Source organism: Diprion similis, chromosome 5, assembly GCF_021155765.1.
Source record: "Diprion similis isolate iyDipSimi1 chromosome 5, iyDipSimi1.1, whole genome shotgun sequence".
Lineage (NCBI taxonomy): Eukaryota > Metazoa > Arthropoda > Insecta > Hymenoptera > Diprionidae > Diprion > Diprion similis.
The window spans coordinates 2,901,254-2,917,156 of record NC_060109.1 but is presented as its reverse complement, the minus strand read 5'-3'; the positions used below and the strand labels follow the sequence as shown (position 1 = coordinate 2,917,156).

Genomic DNA, 15,903 nt, shown 5'->3' with positions numbered 1-15,903 from the left:
ACAGTTCTTAGAAACTAACGTTTAAGTTGTCATCGAAAAATTGTCCGATTTGTCTACAGAAAGAAATTGTATTTTATATTATAATACAATACAGATGGTAGAATATATCGTTAATATAAAATAGGTATATGATTTAGGTGATTAGGTATCACCACAATAACGCTAATTAAAATGTCTGCTTTCATTTTGTTGGTGTAAGGTAAGAAGCAAAGAGAGAATCCAGTTTAGAACAAATTCAATTCATCTAACGATCGTTTTCATTGATTTAGTAGAGTTTTCATTTAAAACCATTGATAAATATATAATTATAAAAGTTACAGAACCGTGTATTATCTTTTTGTTTTTACTATGTAGGTACTTAATTAGTTAACAATACGCTTTGATTGATACAAATCACAAGTTCCAAATACATAAATGAATTGACAGATAAGTAACAAAAAAAGAACATTGTTATCGCAGCATTTGATATAGTTTATTCATTTGACGAAAAAATACCGTGTAAATTATGTCAATGCAGTTAAAAATGACACAAATGAATTCGTAATGACATTTTTATTTTTCAATTGTTCGGGATTAAAGAATATTCAGACCGAATTTTAAATAATTTATTTCATTAATTTCTGCATTTAGCGGCCACATGTTTGTCATTGTGTAAATATAACTTCTGCTCTATTGGTCACTGACTCGGAATGTACATTTCCATTCTATGCATCAAATCAAATGATCCTGTCCCAGATTTGCAAGGTTGACCGATCATCAAGCGACTGGATGGTGAGACGAGGTCATCTCGTTTGTCTGAAATGAATAATTGTAGTGAAAAAACATTGAAAGTTCGACTCCACTGTGGATGAAAAACCAATCTTTATGCAAATGTCAATGGTGCACTTAATTACGGTTTTCTCTATATTATATACCGTATTGTTCCGAACATAAGCAAAGGTTTTTCGTCGTTGACAGCACCCACCAAATTGGTCCTCGTCGTCTTATTCGCGGACTGATCTTATTTTTAGATTTTTGAAGGATTGAACAAAATTTAATAATACGACTGCTTACTGTGTAGCGTAGCATTCTTCAGGAAGGTGAGCGAACTCTCAAAACTGATTTGCTGGAGGGGAGATGCAGAGTTCTCCATTCCTTTACGACTTAGCGGCTGGAAAGTTCCATCAAAAGTCATGTAGTCAGCGATCAGAAGCAAATGTCGCGGATCTACAGTAATTCCGTACATTTTAAACACATCTTTCACTTCTTTTACTATCACTCTATTCGCTGCTTCAATGCCGTAGGTTTGTGCAATCCCATATATGTCGTTAGAGTATAATCTGTTGAGATCTAGGATTTCGTTGTATTTGAACATTTCCTGAGGAAGAAATAAAACGAGTTAATATTTTCAAACCATAAGTAGCAACAAGATTAGACAATTGTCTTTACGATGCTAGGCAAACTATTTTAGTAACATTTTGGAAAAATTAGCTTGCTAAACGTTTTGCTATGACCATCTTTTTAAATTTTATAGCGAGAATGCCAACGATGCAATCTTTTCATAATATCAAATGTGTAGCGATATGAAAATTGCCGTTTGAAAATAATTTTCAGCTATTAAAGCTGTTGTAAATATGAAAAGTAGGACATTTCTGGAATCTAATTGGAAAACTATAACGGAGACCTCAGTTTTACTTCGTGTACTGTTTTTGGTGAGTACTTTACATAATATCGAGGACAATTGAAATATAATTACGATTGTATACTTACTACAATGTTTATTCCATCAGTTTTCAGAACAGTTTCATTGTTCAGATTTTGGAATGTAAATGCTCGCTTTATCTGAGGCGTTTGCCATAATACGACCTTTTCTGCGACAGATTTAATGATCGTAGATAAGTCCAGTTTTGTCATTTTCAAAGGTAGCTGAAAAATGAATTTTTATAATAGCATGTATATTAGTACGATCAATATTAACTTTTTCTAACTATAATACCTACCCAGAACTTTAATTCGCATGATAAATATTTCCTATCGTCGAAGTTGTACTCAATAGCATGGGGGTACATGTCAACAATTAGTTTTTTCCTTTTCTCTGTAATCATATTTTTGAACTCATTGTTCTTTGTCTCTGCACCTCCATTTGATTCAGTTGACACAGTTTTGTCATCCTCTTTTTTCTCATCTTCGTTTTCATCAGACTCGTCGTTCGTTTCTTCAGGGTCATCATATTCCTGACTTTCTTTGTGTCTGGAAAGTGATCTAGCTGCAGTCGCATCTGCATCCTCGGCAGCTTCGTCTTCGTCAGAAGATTCGTGCATTTCCCCAAAATCTAGTCTCCCTTTAGTCGAATTGCTAGGCACACTTTCAGGGTCATCTGCGTCTAGTTGATCATCGTTAGCTGATTCCTTGTTCTCCTCACTATACAACAAAGCCCCGGATACTTGAGCTGCTTTTTTTATTTCTTTAAACAGTTCTTTGAAGAAGAAATATTCCGTTGCTTGTAAAACGTACTTGCGTCCTACGCAGTATTCTCGTTTGTAGCTTTTGTGAGGTAAGAATTTTATCATCAACTTGTAAGTCATCCTTCTCTGAGGTTCAATTTCTAATCTTCCGTCCACACCAATACTTCTCAAGACGTTTGACAAAGTGCATCGGGTTAACTTTAGTCTTAAGTTATCCGATTGTTTTTCTAGATTTTCAAGACTCTGCCTAAATGGAATTTCCATCGAGGGTGTTTTTATATTCTTCGAGGCCATCATAAGGATCTCTCGTAATCTCGGAATTCCGAGGGTTACGTTCATTTCACCACGTCCCGCGAAATGGAAAGTATTCAACGTCATCTGCGTTGACGGCTCGCCGATTGATTGCGCTGCTAGTAATCCTACGGGCTCTCCGGGCTGGCAAAGGGTCTTCATTACTTTGAATGATAAGAGATCTCTGAGTTCGTCTTCGGATATATCTGCAGACTTTTCGACTTTCCTTTTTGACAGATAATCGTTTATCAAGCCTTCTATTCTTTCCGTTAGAACTCCATAGTTGGAGTCCTGTTTGTACTTTGAAATCACAGGGTCAGGGCATCGCGAGCACTTGTAACTTTCCTTCGTCTCTTTGTCAATATTTACCCATTCTCTCATCAAACGTAATGCACCCTTGCTTCTGCCGCAAACTTTATTGATCTTTTTGTACTTGGGATCATCTAGTCGATTTTTTTCAGAAAATTTGGCAAATTCGCTTGCGCGACGCTTCTGTAAGGGATCACCGTGTTTCTTCATCCACTTTTGCATTTTCCGTCCTGTCTTCAAGATTTTCTCAGTGCTCAGATCGTCTTTGAGACGGCTTAGCAATTCCTTTTCAACAATCGCATTTCTATTATGGACCAAAAAATCCAGTTGCTCGTTTTTTAGAAATTGAGAACTCGGTACATCAAGCCCATCTTCTCCGTAATATAACTGAACTAAACTGCCGTCAGAATCGCGAACAGTTGAATCGTAACTGACGGTTAAGCCTTCCAAATGCTTGATTAAACACCTCTGCAAGTATCCAGATCTACTGGTTTTCACCGCAGTATCAATCAACCCTTCTCTGCCTGCCATGCAATGGAAGAAGAACTCTTGGGGTTGAATTCCTGTCATAAAACGACCGTCAATGAAGCCGCCAGCTCTTGGCGTTGGATCATAAGCAGCGAAAGAGGGAAGACTTTTGCCACTGATCATTAGCGGCGGTCTCTTTCCTTCCAATTCAATTTGCCCAAGTAGGCAAGAAATCTGCATGGTATTAACAGTCGAACCTTTAGCCCCGGACTGAACCATAAGTTGCAAATTATTATCCGGAAATTTTTTAAGGAGTCCAGCTGGCAGGCATGTTTTGTTTATGTCATTCGTATAGACATCCAGAGCAGTTTTGTATTTACGATCGATTTGCGCTTGGAACTTAGAATTTCTCAAGTATGATTCTTGTATTTTTGATTTTACTTCTGTCATCGGTGTCTCTTCAGGCAACTCGAGCACCGATTTCTGGGTACTTTCGCCTACCTAATATATGACAATACAGGATGAATATATTGTAGATCTGGTGTAAATCATGTCTTGAGTGAAAATTGAGTACACAGGTCAGACAGGCTTGTAATTTAACATTCCTTTTGGCAGATCTGTTTCCCAGAATACGAAGTAAGCAAGTATACACAACCCAGAAGACAAAAGTGAGTATGCACATTCTAAAACAGTCTCAAATGATTGAAATTGATCTTGAATGACGAGGAAAGTCTTAGGAAACCATCTGGAGTTCTATTATATTCTATAGTCCTCAGAGAATTTTCTGCAATCGTACAACATATTACACAAGCACCCTCTCATTAGAATTTCTGTGAAGCTAGACGTGGTTCCATGGAAGTTACGAATTCTACTTGCATTTTAAATTTTGAATAGCTCAATTTCCATATCTTATTGATGTAAAGTGTCATTGTTACCTTTCTACATGACTCGATGAATTTCGTACGTTCTTCATCAGCGTTTGAAAGAATCAAGATATCTTCTATTCCCAAAGTAAAGCCATCTCTCTGAAGAAATGCTTGGAATAATTTTCCGAACGCACTCAGCATCCTGCTTGAGTATGTACCACCGTAAAGCTGTTTCAGAGATTTACATCAATAGTATTGAAAAAATGATACATTCTGTTGAAATGAATTACAAAATCTAAATGTACGAACCTCGTATACGCAATGTATCAGTCCATAAGGTGTAGCGCCATAATGAATTTTGTCGAGCACGCCGCATAGCAGTTCGCCACTACGTATAACTACTTCAGCTTCTGACATTGTTTTTGGATCACTGAATTCGGTGCCGCATTTCCAACGTCGCGGCTTCCTAGCTTCCCATGCTTTTGGGCCAATCTTTGCACTAGCGGTAAGATTAATCTTTGCTTTGCCACGTGGTGTAACATTAATTATAACTGTTGATAATAACTGTTTACCAGACCACAATAACTCTGGCTTGATAATGGCAGGTGGTAATAGCGTTATATCACCCTGAATATCTGATAATGCGCAGTAAACTAACTGCATGTAGTCTTCTCTGGAGACAAAAGTTTTGTTGATATAAAACAAAAGTCAATTTTTAGATTTTACTTTGATATTAAAAAGTTCTGTAATAATCACCTTGAAAAGAATTTTCCTCTGAGTGTCAAACGTACTCCAGAAACCATGTGATCTTGAATCAAGCCGCTCAACGGTGTACCATCTTTCGGGACGAGGTACTGGCTAGAAACGTTGGCTAAAAAAATTTATGAAATGGTTTGGCATTAGAATTTTATATGATTTACACTGGCAGAAAATTTTGGAGACATTCACAGGTTTACCTATATTGTATCCTTCACTTCGGGCAAGTTCGTTTTGTGGAAAATGCGCGTTCATTTCATCACCGTCAAAGTCGGCGTTGTAAGCTTTACAATTTGCATAATGAAGGCGCAACGTTTTCTCCCCTTTCAATATCCTGGCTTTATGGGCCATGATACTTGGCTTGTGTAAGGTTGGCTGACGATTCAAAAGCAATATATCTCCATTGTGTAAATGACGGTGAACTATCTTTATGCCATTAAAAAATTTGGTCGCCTTAACGCTTGTGGTCAAAAGTCGTTTGGCAATTGATTCTCTTTGCACAGCTGCACTCGCGCTAATACGCGTTGTTGAGCCATCTTCACCCTCCACCATAACTGCCCTAGAATTTAAATAAATGGATTAAAGTAGTAGAAATTTTTTACATAGATTTTTATAACTGTTTTCAGTGACGAATGCTTAAATTATTTACTTATTTGAAAAATCAAGTAGTATTGCTCTTGAAATATTACTATCTTTTCATTCCGAAGAGGATAAAAAAAAAACTATGCTATGCAAAAGTTTGTTTCAGTTCCTACGATTCAATTATTTAAAAATAATATACAGATGTGAAAAAAATGCTTGGAATGTAGAAATAAATTACCCTGGATGGACGTTTGGTCCGTTAATTATCATTTGTCGCAATTCGGCAACATTCCAAGGTGTTACTGGAACTGGATAGGTCAGCTTCAAAGCGAAAGCTTCGGGAATACCAATTTCGTCGATGTTTAAATTGGGATCAGGAGTGATGACTGATCTGGCTGCAAAATTCACCCTCTTCCCCATCATGTGCATGCGAATAATGCCCTCTTTTTTCTCAATCACCTGTTTCAGCCCCTGACAGTTTGCTGATTCCGTCGTTTTGTTTACGTCACGATCCATCAGATGATCGACGTTTGCTTGGAGCTGCTGCCAAGCATTATGAAGTTTTTCTGACGGCGAATTTCCTCTTATTTGTTCAAAAACCATCTACAAAATGGTCAGAGAAAATTTGTAAAGTGAAGTTTGACCGATGAGATCATATGAAATTACTCTGGACAATTGTAATTCCTTCACTTACTCGGCCTTCTTCGGGAAGTTTTGAAGTATCTCCATCTTGAATTGTTTGTATAATGTTTCTGAGCACCAAGCAGTCCTGTATAATAGCTTTATAGACTTGGGATTGAGGATGTTCTATCAGTTGTCCATTGATGTAGTTAACTGGCCTTACGATCGGTGGAAGTACAGGTATTATACTGAAGAAAAGAATGTCTGTTGGATATTCCGTATGCACTGTACTCAAACAAGGCATTATTATTTTCAATACATCTCTTTCCGTATCCCAGAGCTCACGCAAATACTTTTGCGACTGGTCTGGCATCATCAGAACAGTTTCCAATCGTCTAACGATTCCTCGTTTAATTTTGCTGAAACAGTAATTAATCCACGAGAACGTTACTTTCTTAGAATTTCTTAGATTTTACTGAATATGATATCATTCCACATTTTAACGAGATGGACCTATATTCTAAATATCTATAAGTTTCCAAAATTTACAGCTAAATTGGGGACTAAGACTAGTTGCGTGGATTTTTGGTATCCAATATACATCGTTGAACATATGAAAAACAAGTTCCAGTTCATTACGAAGTTTAAAAATGACTTTTCTGTATGATATTAAAATACAAATAGTCCAGTGGAAATTTCTCAAATTGAGAGAAGCATATGAATTGTTCATATCAGTCTCCTAATGGCTTACCTTTCATCCGGTTCATCATTGGCTGATTTAGTGGTCATAATTCGGTTTCTGAACGTACTAATTTTTGGGATACTATCTTGACAATGTATGCAGATATGTCCAGGTTGAAATTGTCTGAGTATATTTTCAACGTGCATCCATCGTTGCATATTAACATTTCTTGCATTAGAACGATTTTCTTCAGAAAGAAGGGGCACAATGTGATTTAGCTTCTGACGATTATGGAGCCTCTCTACGTGAGCCTCAATAACTTCCTTCACGAATTCAACGATTCCAGTATCTTCGCCGCCCGCAGCTATAATGGATTGAACTTCTTGCTCCAAATCACTAAACTCTGAGACAAAGCCCTCGTCCAACAGTTTTATTTTAGCTACCAACAACAGTTTCATAGGCTCTGGTACTTGCAGTTTGAAACAACGCAAGCAAGTCAATTTAATGATGCTAGCCAACTGCTTGTGGAATAACGGATTTACTACTGGCAGTGGCAACTCTATATGTCCAAAGTGTCCTGAACATTTTGTTATATTTCCGCCACATGTTCCGCAGGGATCTGACTTTTCGCTCACTGGACCTTGAAATGAATGTTTCAATACGATTAAACATGCTGAATATTTAAAAAACTAAAACAAAGACAGGATTATTTCGATTCAGTTAATACATTAGCAATTAAAAACTATTTAAATTAATTTAAAATAGTTTTTTTACATGGTTGTAAGAGTAGTATTCTTAAGAGAAAATAGAATCGTTACCTAACGCTGGGTCGTAGAGCCCGCCTTTCAGTGGATTGCCCAAAATGTTAAAGGACAAAGGTGTGCTGATTTTTGTAACGCTTAAATTGCGAATATCCTCGTTGGTAAACATTGAAAATTCCAGGTTTTCTGGGACCAGATGTTTTGCAGACATTGTCATGCCCGATCTTGATTGTTTGTACATTTTGTAGGTGTTGGATGCGGCGATTTCAGACTATTTAGATAAAATCTTGCTGAAGTTTTCCAAAATTCTTTTGAAAATACAATGTAATAACATTACGAATACTAATCACATGTAGTTAATGGATCGTCGACGACACATGAAGCAGATTTAAGAACCTAAAATCAATTTGTCTGATTAATTCTAAGTACACCCTCGATTAGAAATTTTACATAATAGGTTCAGAATCAAGATTTACAGTTGTTAAAAGCAACGTAGTGTCTGTTTGCACGGTGGAGTGATTTCACTGAATGCTACATCGTTAACACAATTCATACGAGAGTCATTTCGAAAATACGTCAAGAACTGGGTATTTATTATGATATCAACCATTTGAGAACGTATATAACAGTGATGTAATTATTACAGATTATTGTCAGTACTATCAGATGCGTTCCGAACGAACCTGATAGCAGACGATGATGGTGTTCCCAGTAGGTTTTGTCGTATGCAATATTAGGATAGTGATAGAATCCGAGAATACCTGAAATCCTCTGTGCCGATATAACACAGCCTGATTGTGAACGTAATTTAACCTCCCGTGCGAGGATGTGGCATGAATTCATTGCGGTCATTCAACCGTGTAAATAGATATTGCGCAAAGTAAAATAAATCAGAAAATACTACCTACGGCTATACATACAGTTTCAAATTTTAGGCTTCAGATTTTTTTTAAAACAATTCATAACTTTTAGATTGTGTTACATTAGTTTAGGTTATGTCCGCTGTGGACGCACATGGCCGGTAATGGCACGTGGTACCCATTGGCGTAGATTGTAAAAACTACAGATCGATGGCCACCTTAGAGCATGTAGTGCATAGAGGGGCCAGTCATATGCTGTCCCATAATCGTGAAGATAATATAGAGGGTGAGTGTATAAAGGATAGATATTGTGGCATGAGTAGCTTTCTCTCTCTCACAAAATTTGATTAGCCGGTTCAAAATAGTCACGTGACTACGTCAGAGCTGCACCAAGCGATGCGGTAAGGGCGCAGACTGCAGTGCCCACGTAGTGTTTGACGTGCGCTTGAGTAGTTCGAAGTGCGCAGTGTGAACATAATATAAATACATCAAAATTTCACGATGGTTCTGAAATGCTGAATTTGTAAAATAGAAAGTGACAAATCAAATGGTTCGAGTGTCAATTTTCACAAGTAAGTTATATTAGAAATTGTAGGTTAGGTTACTGTTTACATTCCCTTGGAGTCAGGTTCTTACATATATTTGATATTACACAGATTACCTGCAGCGATACACGAAATACATTCTTTTTAATCGTGAATAAGTATTACCGAATAAATAAAATAAAATATTACTCACCGAAATAGAAAAAATTTTCACAATTGTACCAAAAGGATCGAACTATCCGGTATGATGCCACTCGGTGCTGATGAAACACACAATTTGATCCCAGTGAGCCCACTCCCATACGATTTGATGGTAAAATGATGAAATGGCAGCTGATCTGGTTTTCAATTACGAAGAACACTGACATCTCATTTTGGGGACATTTTTTTTTTTACCAACATTACATGCATGTCGGTAATGCAGCGTGTAATGTCGGTAAAAAATTACCGGCACAATAATCAGTAGATTCGGATTGTATACTCGGTGGTATTTCAGAGGCATTGTCTAGGTTTTCAGGCTCGGTAGTTTCATGGTGCTGCACGGATGAAGATAATGTTCGAAAATGTTCATTTTTGTAGAAAATGGCTTCGTTCAATAATTCTTTTTTGTTATTGCATAACTGAAAAGGACAAGGTTTATACAGAGAACGGGGAGGAGAGCTGATCAGACATAGTGGCTCCTAAAAGTATCGGTCACACAGAGTTCTCGATTTTTTTCGAATGCATTTTTGTGCAATAAACTTGGACATCAGCTGCCAGCCAAAAATATTGGAAATCTAATCAAGACAAAAAATTGTCAGATACGACCATCCAATGAAAAACTAAAAGCGAACTCGAGAAAATTTTAAATGAAACAATGTAAAAGTATATTGTGCATTGATTCGGTTTTTTAATCTTTCGTTGATGTGATTTTCATGGATGGTTATGAATTCGTCACTCAGTGGTAGTTTATAATTCTTCACTATGGGACTTTTGATATCGGTGAAGTCCGACTCGATGGGTGCACTTGAGGCTGGTACTCTCGCTGGTACTCTTCTGTGCTTATGTACTTCTGTACCGAACTTGTCCCGTGATATACAAGACCATGTAGGCAAATATTTGAGGTCAGTTAAACGACGACTGGGTAGTCTGGGTAGATAATGAGCATTTACTCGATTGCCGCGTTCCTTTGCAATGACTGCTTAGACTTCAGAATTCATTCTTCTTCCCCAATCATGCGACCCGTTTTCGGAAAAATCATCTTCATCTTCGTCGTCAATTTCTATAGAAAAAGGTGATGAATCTGAAGGTATTGCAGCAAAGACCGGGTAAATATATTTACTTTGCATTTACTTTTTCATGATTTCTTATATTGAAAAGTTGATATTGAAAAGTGAATAGCAAAACGGCTGAAATTCGCAAAATAATAGATCCTTCAAATTAAGCAATTGGATTATTTCCATAGTTCGGCAATCGCTGATAGTGATAAGCTGTATAGTTAGCTATAATCTATCAGGACACCTTATTCTAGATAAATAAAAATTCCAAGGCAAATAAGTAAATAAATTAAACATATGACGTATGATTAAACCAAAGGCACGCAGGACATCGATCTTATTTAAATATTTCTATTAACCATTCGGCCTCCAATCTCCATGAGTGTTGTTTCCATCGTTCAATGAAGAAGTTTCACTTGTTATCAAATTCTGGAGGATACCTTTGTAAATTTTGCAGTGCATTTTGTTTCCATTCGTGTAAAGCCTTTCGTCTCTCTTTGCAAGTTAATTGTTAAAATGAATTTGATCAATTTTTCAGCCTGCTCCTCATCACGTGCTAAAATCACCTGCCCCATTGTAGTCATATAAAATTGTTTAACCATCGGCCTTTCGGTTTTCAGGAGATCGGCGTAAGTTTTTATAAAATGGGTCACGCCATGCGGACGTAACAGATCGGTAGATCATTAAGGTAACACACATTATTAGCGTAATTAGAAATCGTTTTGTACTGTGTGAATATACGGATCACTGCAATCAACAATTCTTTCGAAGCATTACATACTATACCTGTGAAATCGAATTTGTTGTTAGAAATTTACGAGTTTGGATATATGCTCCAGTTTCAAAATTGCATGCGTACATGCTTCTTTCGGAGAAGGAGTTCCTGTTTTGACCGAAGTGAGGAGTCAATGCTGAGTGGCAACGGCGTCATGTTGTTACGACAATATTTGTGCCACAGGAAATTGTCCCGAACTTTTATGTACCACGGCTTCGTATAAAAAAATACTTCTTTCACACCATACCTGTCGAAGTATCGGCACTTTCATCAGATTTAATCAATCCTTGGCTGAATGACAAATTCAATTTTAGAACGAGAAGAAGCTGTGAGGCCACGGATTGTTCAGGTTCAGTGACAACTGTCACTTCTCCAAATCGGTGAGTTTTTTTCATCTTGATCAAATCTTTCATCCTCCTCTGTAAGTTTTGTCAGTTTAAACATACCACGAATAAATATGAAATTGATTTAATATACGGGGACCCTCAAGTCAAACCAAGTCTTCGGATACATGGAGCATTCCACGTTAAACCAACGGGTCTTCGACCTGACCCGCTGGGATTCTGATGATCAATGGATTTTTTGGTTTGTTTCGGTTGAGAATAATACCTCTAATTCTTCGGAATTTTCCCACCATTTTGTAAAAGTGTGGCGATCTCGTGAAGTGAGAAAATATCCTTGACATGATGATGGACATTTTTAAAATCGATGAAAGTTTTCTGTAAAATCAGGTACTTGCAAACACATTTTTACGTCACAGTTTCAAACTGGGATGAGAATGCAGAATATTTTTTTTTAACTTTCGTTTTTCAAAATAAGATTTTTTCTTGGAATTTATTTTTAATTCGTTCGCGCCTTTGGCGATCTGTGCGGTTAAAGACGCAGGGCATAGTTAGAATATAGTTTCAGCGCTAAGAACCAGGGGGCAGGCGGGTGCCGCTTACGCCCGAGAGCCGCGAGCGCGCGGACTTGGGCAGTTAAGTTTCGGAAGTGAGCGAGTGCGGACGAGCGCGTCTTGGCGCGTGTTTCATAACTTGCCGTACACTCGATCAGGTCTCTATATTGTGTCCACTCTCTATTATGGTGTTCCATGTATCAGGGTGCATTGGCACAAGGGGCTCGATTCTTAGGGCCACGAGCCAATCGTTCGACTAGCTCATCAAGCTAGTCAGGGGGCATCACCTGAACGAGTCACATGATGTGCTCGCGGGGAGGTGACCTATGTGAAGCTGGCCTGCAACTTAAGATTTTTTAAATAATTAATGTACCAAAAAATTGCTCCCGATTTGCTCCTAATTGCTCCGTACTTTTTATTAATTGCTCCCGAATAGATTCGGAGAAAAACTGAAAAAAAGAAAACCGACAAAAAACTGAAATCTAGGGATATTCTTTGAACGCGGTTTTTGGCTAAACGGAAGGGATTTAAAGGATCTTCTGTGCGGCAAAAAATTGCTCCCCGTATACACTTAATTGCTCCACCATCAGATTTAATGAATTCGCACTCTTTATCGAAAAGAAAAAGGAAAAATGTGATGTGACCATAAAGTAGTGGGGGGTGGGCCAACTTCACAACCAACTTGAAACAAGTCTGACAAACGAAAATTAAAAAATAATAATACTAATTAATTGCTCCTGATTTGCTCCTAATTGCTCCGTAGTTTCCATTATTTGCTCCCGCATAGAGCCGGAGAAAAACTAAAAACAAAAAACCGAAAAGAACAAGAATCTAGGGAAAATGGCTTGAACGGAGTAGGAAATAGATATTTGCATCTATATGAATGAAATACATCAGAAAACAATTGCATTTGTATTGCTTTAATTTGCTCTACCTTTATTTCTAATTGCTCCTTCGTAATTGCAGAGTTATGAAATGATTAAGCAAGCTAGATGACGACATAACCTCCTTTTGATCGGACTCCGTTATACGGAATAAAAAAGGGACAATTGGGCTTATATGCATAAAATGAATCGAAAACGATTGCTTTGCTATTGCTTCAATTTGCTCTATCTTTATTTGTAATTGCTCCCTCGTATTCACAGAGTTATAAGATGATTAACAAGCTCGATGACGACATAACCCTACTTTTGATTGGACTCCGTTATACGGAGTAAAAAAGGGATAATTGGGCATATATGCATAAAATAAATCGAAAACGATTGCTTTTTTGTTGCTTCAATTTGCTCCACCTTGATTTTTAATTGCTCCCTCGTAATCGCAGAGTTTTAACATGATAAACAGGCTCGATGACAACATAACCCTACTTTTTGGTCAGCCTTCGTCATTAGGAGTAGAAAATAGATATTCGCATCTATGTATAGATAAAATAAATCAGGAAATGACTGAATTTGTGTAGTTTTAATTTGCTCCACCTTTATTTCTAATTGCTCCCTCGTAATCGCGGAGTTTTAAGATGATTCTCAAGCACGATGACAACATAACCCTACTTTTGATTGACTCCGTTATACGGAATAAAAGAGGGATAAGTGGGCATATATGGATGAAATAAATTGGCAAACGATAGTTTTTCTGTTGCTTCAATTTGCTCCATCTTTATTTTTAATTGCTCCCCTCGTATTCGCGGTGTTACAAGATGATTAACAAGCTTGATGACAACATAACCTCCTTTTGATCGGAATCCACCATACGGAGTAGGAAATGAATAATTGAGTCTTTATGGATAAAATAAATCAGAAAACGATTGCTTTTCAGTTGCTTCAATTTGCTCCATCTTTATTTTTAATTGCTCCCCTCGTATTCGCGGAGTTACAAGATGATTAACATAAGCTTGATGACGACATAACCATACTTTTGATCGGACTTCGTTCAACGATGAAGGTGATGGATATTTAGGTATATATACATAAAATAAATCCTAAAACGATTGCTCTTCTGTTTCTTCAATTTGCTCCATCTTTATTTTTAAGTGATTAACAAGCTCGACGACAACATAACCCTGCTTTTGATCTACTCCGTTATACGGAGTAAAAGAGGGATGATTGGGCATATATGGATGAAATAAATTGGCAAACGATTGCTTTCCTGCGGTTTCAATTTGCTCCGTCTTTATTTTTAATTGCTCCCTCGTAATTGCGGAGTTACAAGATGATTAACAATAAGCTCGACGACAACATAAACTTTAGATCGGCCGTCGTCATTCGGAGTAGGAAATAGATATTTGCGTTTATATAGATGAAATAAATCAGGAAACGACTGAATTTGTGAAGCTTTAATTATCTCCATCTTTATTTCTAATTGCTCCCTCGTATTCGTGGAGTTTTAAGATGATTAGCAAGCTCGATGACAATATAACCATACTTTCGATCGGACTCCGTTTTACGATGAAGGTGATGGATATTTAGGTATGTATGCATAAAATAAATCAAAACACGATTGCTCTTCTGTTGCTTCAGTTTGCTCTACCTTTATATTTAATTGCTTCCTCGTATTCGCTGAGTTATAATATGATTACCAAACTCGGTGACAACATAACCCTACTTTTGATCGGACTCCGTTATACGGAGTAAAAGCGAAGGATAATTGGGAATATATGGACGAAATAAATCAGAAAACGATTGATTTTTTGTTGCTCCAATTTGCTCCACTTTTATTTTGAATTGCTCCCTCGTAATCGGGATTTTTAAGATGATTAACTAATGACGAAGGCTGACCAAAAAGTAGGGTTATGTTGTCATCAAGCCTGTTTATCATGTTAAAACTCTGCGATTACGAGGGAGCAATTAAAAATCAAGGTGGAGCAAATTGAAGCAACAAAAAAGCAATCGTTTTCGATTTATTTTATGCATATATGCCCAATTATCCCTTTTTTACTCCGTATAACGGAGTCCAATCAAAAGTAGGGTTATGTCCCTTTTTTACTCCGTATAACGGAGTCCAATCAAAAGTAGGGTTATGTCGTCATCGAGCTTGTTAATCATCTTATAACTCTGTGAATACGAGGGAGCAATTACAAATAAAGATAGAGCAAATTAAAGCAATAGCAAAGCAATCGTTTTCGATTCATTTTATGCATATAAGCCCAATTGTCCCTTTTTTATTCCGTATAACGGAGTCCGATCAAAAGTAGGGTTATGTCGTCATCTAGCTTGCTTAATCATTTCATAACTCTGCAATTACGAGGGAGCAATTAGAAATAAAGGTAGAGCAAATTAAAGCAATACAAATGCAATTGTTTTCTGATGTATTTCATTCATATAGACGCAAATATCTATTTCCTACTCCGTTCCAGCCATTTTCCCCTAGATTCTTCTTCTTTTCGGTTTTTTGTTTTTAGTTTTTCTCCGGCTCTATGCGGGAGCAAATAATGGAAACTACGGAGCAATTAGGAGCAAATCAGGAGCAATTAATTAGTATAATTATTTTTTAATTTTTGTTCGTCAGGCTTGTTTCAAGCCGGTTGTGAAGTTAGCCCACCCCCCACTACTTTATGGTCACATTGCATTTTTCCTTTTTTTTTCGATAACGAATGCGAATTCATTAAATCTGACGGTGGAGCAATTAAGTGCATACGGGGAGCAATTTTTTGCCGCACAGAAGATCCTTTAAATCCCTTCCGTTTAGCCAAAAACCGCGTTTAAAGAATTTCCCTAGATTTCAGTTTTTTTTTCGGTTTTCATTTTTTTAGTTTTTCTCTGGATCCATGCGGGAGCAATTAATAAAAAGTACGGA

At 37.2% G+C, this 15,903-nt stretch overlaps 1 protein-coding gene across 1 annotated transcript; it reads right to left on the bottom strand.

The window, feature by feature from the left end:
• Positions 1-537: 537 nt before the first annotated feature.
• LOC124406362 (DNA-directed RNA polymerase I subunit RPA1) lies at positions 538-8,812 on the bottom strand. The gene is made up of 13 exons (XM_046881757.1): positions 8,701-8,812; positions 7,838-8,025; positions 7,089-7,659; positions 6,411-6,756; positions 5,955-6,319; positions 5,335-5,693; positions 5,135-5,249; positions 4,688-5,051; positions 4,448-4,606; positions 1,980-4,013; positions 1,750-1,905; positions 1,054-1,357; positions 538-795 (listed from the first exon to the last, which is right to left on the bottom strand). Exons 2-13 carry the CDS (start codon positions 8,019-8,021, stop codon positions 677-679), a joined length of 5,076 nt encoding a protein of 1,691 aa, XP_046737713.1. The 5' UTR covers positions 8,022-8,025; positions 8,701-8,812; the 3' UTR covers positions 538-676.
• Positions 8,813-15,903: the final 7,091 nt, after the last annotated feature.